Raw genomic sequence first — 5,613 nt, 5'->3', positions numbered from 1 at the left:
CTCATTGATCACCCTAACTGTCAAAAAGTTTTCTAATATCTAATCTGTGTCTCCTCCCATTCAGAGCATTTTGAGGTTCTTTTGCAGTTTTGAAAAAAAATATCATTATCATTGGGAAGTTTGTCCAATAAAATTTGATTTATACTCCGATTTCAAAATTGTACTGACTCATTTACAAGAAAAAAAAAAGTCAAAGAAAAATAGAATTAGCATAATAATTTGGAACACAGTGTACACATCTAATGCTCCAAGGTCGCATAACAAGCAGCTCAATCATGCATGTACCTTTACCAGAGATGGGAAAATCTGTTTGCAGACTCCAGGTCAGGTAAGTAATCTGTGACTGTGGAACAGACCTGTGAGTCTCCTTACCTCCTGGCATCGCTACTGAATTGCTGGGCTGGTGTGACGACAAGTTTGCATCACACCATAATGACGACTGTGCCAGCCAGGCTAATCAATAGAGGAGCTGAATGCCAGGAGGCAAGTAGATCTGCAGTTCAGTGGTCACACATTACAGACCTGGCCGATGGAGTTCTGTGAATCGATTCTCCCATCTCTACACCTTGATTCCTTCAAGCCTCCCCAATCTTGGTGTTCTTACCTCATGGGCTTCATAAAAGAAATCTGTATTGTCCGGTGTCTTCACAAATTTCACATAAAAAGGGTCATTGTCACCTTTTGCCATTGTGAACTAAAAGAAAAATGGGGCAGAGATATTATAGCTGTGTTAACTCACTCAAGGCGTTTTTTTTTTTCCATTCCAAAAGCCATACCTTATACTATCTTTCAGACAACATACAGTTAGGTCCAGAAATATTTGGACTGTGACCGAATCTTCGTGATTTCGGCTCTGCAAGCCACTATTTTGGATTTAAAATGAAACAACCGGGGTACCGCCAGTGAGACCTGACACAGACAGTACAACGCTGTATAACAAAGTATCCACTAATGTCATGATTATAAATATGTAATACACAACATCACACAGCAGTCAGCCATAAGCTGCTGGGCCCTGTACACACCATGACGTAAGGAGGATAAAGGCAGCTAATCTGCAGAAGCCAGGCTGGCTGCAGTCTGTGCATGAAGGGGATGCTGCAATGTGACCAGACCTCAGGGGCGGTCTGTACCGGGGGCACATACTATAGGAATGGTGGTCACTATTATAACCAAATATGTCCCTATTCATACTATGCAGTCAGCACTGCACAGGTGGACAGCCCCTTTAATTAAAGGGCACCTTATACAGAAGCAACTTAACTCCCATAACACTGTGATACCAGCCATAATAGCACAGTAATGTCTTATATAACAGCCATAACGACAAGATGTGAAAAGAAATTACCACAGAAACCCAAACACCATGGCTGACAGGACAGTGACACCAGATAGCTTGCAGGTAAGTGCGGTAGTTCTCATACTCACCCTCCCGTGGTGGGCGGAGAGGGACGTGCAGCAGCACCGCTGCGGACACCAAAGCCCACTACACACTGACCGGCGGCTCCGTTCGGACCCGCCAAGCAGCCGACCAATCCCCAAAGCGCTTGAGTCCGCCAATAGCAGCACCACTGACAGACGTTTCCTAACTAGTGTTTAGGAGGAGAGCTGGGATTGGTTACTGGAGGGAGGAGCTTGCTCCTTCTTCAGAGCATGCGCGGATATAAAGTAAGTGCGGGAGACGATGAGTGCGCTGGGCCGTAGCCTCTGAGGGCTCGCTATGTGGCTGGAGATCACGTGTCCTTGTGTTCTTCATGGCAGCTGTATATGACATTGTATTGCATGTTTTTATACAGGATGGAGCACTTATTACGCAGCAGTGCGCTGGTTTTATTTCACCCCGGGAGTGGTATTACTAATGCATGTTCCCTGCCCCTAGTAGTATACTAATCAGCTACCATGGTCTTCTGCTGGTTGTGACTGGTCGGCTTACTCCAGTGTTTGCTGGTTCACAAATCAGGCGAGGAGAGAAGTAGCCTGCTCCTCACCACAACAATCACTTCACTCACTGCATAAGGAATGGTGTAAGGCAGGGCTCCCCAACTCCAGTCCTCAAGGCCCACCAACAGGTCATGTTTTCAGGATTTCCTTAGTATTGCACAGGTGATAATTCCATCATCAGCACAGGCAATAGTTACATCACCTGTGCAATACTAAGGAAATCCTGGAAACATGACCTGTTGGTGGGCCTTGAGGACTGGAGTTGGGGAACCCTGGTGTAAGGAACGCTACGGCTCGTCATGAATGTCACGCTGGAGTGACCACGCTCCGTCCTAGCGCCGCTCACTTTGTCAGTGCTCATCGAAAATGCCAAAAGTCACCGTTTTCGTACAGCTTTCCAGGTTACAACTTTTCAAAGCTTTTTTTTCTACTCCAGCGTGGGATTTAAGGGGTAAAGTTTCTCCTTGTGAAGAATGACAAGCCAAGCCTGGCATGTCAAAGTGAGGGGACTTATTGGCCATGTAATGTTCCTCTGGGAAATTAAATATGCAAATTGCCTCTTCAGAGAGGAAGAGGACTAGGACTCTAGTGCCACCTATTGGAAGAAACAATTCTAAAAGTCACTATCGACCCTTTAATGAACCTTGTAATATGACTTAGGAGAAAAGTCAAATCAGAATATTTGCAGACACAATGTTTTGGGGTACTGCCCCTCAACAGTGCAAAGTATGAGATCTAATTTGTCTGGGTGAGAGGCTTAAGGCTCGTATCTAAAGATTAGCGTTTCTCCTTGTGGGGAGTGACATGCCACGCCTGTCAGGGTGAGGAGACTTAGAAGCCATGCATGTTCCTCTGGGAAATTAAATACGCAAATTGTCTCTTCAGGGAGGAAGAGGACTAGAATTCTAGTGCCACCTATTGGGAGCAGCAATCCTAAGAGCCCACGATGCAGAAATACTGCTGATTTTTTCCACATCTCCCTCGCAGGTAGAAGTGTTTGTCAAGAGTTTTTGCATGCATTTCTGCATGCGGGTTATCAAGCGCTTTTAGAATCACTTTTAGAAAAGTGCTTGACAACTTGGTCACACTATATAAATCCATGAAAGTGGCATGGATTTATATAGCGTGACCAGGTTAATAGTTTAAAAAAAGAATAAAAATGTTAAAAAATAAACATTATACCCACCTTCCGATGGCCCCGTTCTCCTGTACGATGCGTCCGGTCTCTTGTACAGGTCACACGACTGCTGACGTCAGCGGTCGCGTGACCTGTCACATTACTAAATGACGTCATGGAAGGTTCTTTTAGACCATCGCGAGCCGTACAAAAGACCGGACGCATCGTACAGGAGACCGGGGGCCATCAGAAGGTGAGTATAATGTTCATTTTTTATTTTAAATTCTTTTTTTTTTTACAAGTACTATGGTACCCGGGTCTGGAGGAGAGTCTCCTCTTCTCCAAACCCTGGTACCATCTGCACATTGAATCACTTAATATCCGCATGTGCACATGTAGTCATGCTTTTATTAAGCGATTCAATGCAAATCAATGTCGGCAATTACGCTGCGTGTCCCCAAAAATAATGGTCTTGCTGCGTATTTTTCCGTAATGATAATCTGCAGCGGAAATTTCCGCAGCATGTGCTCAGCACATGCGGATTATCGTTGGGGACCATGGGATACGTATTACCAAGCGTTTTTGCTGCGGAAATTCTGCGGCAAAAACGCTTGACAAACGTATAGTGGGCATGCAGCCTAAAAGTTTACTCCAGGGTAAAAGCTTTTATGATTCGGGGCCGCAAAGTTTTAATGTTTATGTTGGAGAATCATGGCTAATTGCATTACTTTTTTTTTTCTTGTAACGTAAATTGTGGAGTTATACTTGGCTGTCTTTCATTCATAGTGGACATACCCGATCTACAGTCATGGCCAAAAGTATTGAGAATGAGACAAATAGTAATTTTTCCAAAGTTTACTGCTTCATTTTTTGTAATGGCAATTTGCATATACTCCTGAATGTCAAAGAGTGATCAGCTTAACAGCAATTACTGTACTTGCAAAGTCAATATTTGCCCAGAAAATGAACTTTAACCCCCAAAACACATTTCAACATCATTGCAGTCCTGCCTTAAAAGGAGCAGCTAACATCGTTTTAGTGATTGATCCATTAACACAGGTGTGGGTGTTGATGAGGACAGGGCTGGCGATCAATCAGTCATGATTAAGTAAGAATGACATCACTGGACACTTTAAAAGGAGGCTGGTTCTTGGTATCATTGTTTCTCTTCAGTTAACCATGGTTATCTCTAAAGAAACACGTGCAGCCATCATTGCACTGCACAAAAATGGCCTAACAGGGAAAGGTATCGCAGCTACAAAGATTGCACCTCAGTCAACAATCTATCGCATCATCAAGAACTTCAAGTAGAGAGCTTCCATTGTTGTCAAAAAGGCTCCAGGGCGCCCAAGAAAGACCAGCAAGCGCCAGGACCGTATCTTAAAACAGTTTCAGCTGCGGAATCGGACTACCAGCAGTGCCGAGCTTGCTCAGGAATGGCAGCAGGCTGGTGTGAGTGCTTCTGCACGCACTGTGAGGCGGAGACTCTTTGAGCAAGGGCTGGTTTCAAGGAGGGCAGCAAAGAAGCCACTTCTCTCCAGAAAAAACATCAGGGACCGACTGATATTCTGCAAAAGGTACAGGGAGTGGACTGCTGAGGACTGGGGCAAAGTCATTTTCTCTGATGAATCCCCTTTTCGATTGTTTGGGACATCTGGAAAACAGCTTATTCGGAGAAGAGGTGAGCACTACCACCAGTCTTGTCTCATGCCAACTGTAAAGCATCCTGAAACCATTCATGTGTGGGGTTGCTTGTCAGCCAAGGGAATCGGCTCACTCACAGTCTTGCCTAAAAACACAGCCATGAATAAAGAATGGTACCAGAATGTCCTCCAAGAGCAACTTCTCCCAACCGTCCAAGAGCAGTTTGGCGCCCAACAATGCCTTTTCCAGCATGATGGAGCACCTTGCCATAAAGCAAAGGTGATAACAAAATGGCTCATGGAACAAAACATAGAGATTTTGGGTCCATGGCCTGGAAACTCCCCAGATCTTAATCCCATTGAGAACTTGTGGTCAGTCATCAAGAGACGGGTGGACAAACAAAAACCAACAAATTCTGGCAAAATGCAAGCATTGATTATGCAAGAATGGACTGCTATCAGTCAGGATTTGGTCCAAAAGTTGATTGAGAGCATGCCAGGGAGAATTACAGAGGTCTTGAAGAAGAAGGGGCAACACAGCAAATATTGACTTGCTGCATTAACTCATTCTAACTGTCAATATAACCTATTGGTACTCATAATATGATTGCAATTATATTTCTGTATGTGATATAAACATCAGAAAAACACTAATAAAAACCAGAGGCCAGCAGATCATGTGAAAATATAATTTTGGTGTCATTCTCAAAACTTTTGGCCATGACTGTATTTAGTTTCATGTTTTTTAGTCTTACACCACGAATAAGAAAGGCCGCTGTCTTTGAAACGCGTTGGTTTTTACTAGTTGCATGTTGCTCAAAGGGGTTTTCTGGTCCAAATCAGTAATCTGCAGTCACTCTGTGTGACTGTAGACTTATGAATTTCCTCCAGCGCAGCCACTGTGCGCTGGAG

General features: G+C 44.2%; 1 protein-coding gene across 1 annotated transcript in view; it reads right to left on the bottom strand.

Annotated features, from left to right (window-relative positions):
• The window catches only part of TOPBP1 (DNA topoisomerase II binding protein 1), a 95,492-nt gene extending 93,902 nt beyond the window's left edge, over positions 1-1,590 (bottom strand). The window contains exons 1-2 of the mRNA XM_073678096.1: positions 1,429-1,590; positions 605-694 (exon numbers count right to left, since the gene is read on the bottom strand). Of these exons, the coding sequence (XP_073534197.1) occupies positions 605-688 (84 nt within the window). The 5' untranslated portion in view covers positions 689-694; positions 1,429-1,590. The remainder of the gene's footprint in view (positions 1-604; positions 695-1,428) is intronic.
• Positions 1,591-5,613: the final 4,023 nt, after the last annotated feature.

Source organism: Phyllobates terribilis, unplaced genomic scaffold (assembly GCF_046119375.1).
Source record: "Phyllobates terribilis strain yellow unplaced genomic scaffold, ASM4611937v1 Scaffold_4__5_contigs__length_816908805, whole genome shotgun sequence".
Lineage (NCBI taxonomy): Eukaryota > Metazoa > Chordata > Amphibia > Anura > Dendrobatidae > Phyllobates > Phyllobates terribilis.
This window is presented reverse-complemented; position numbering and strand designations above follow the sequence as displayed.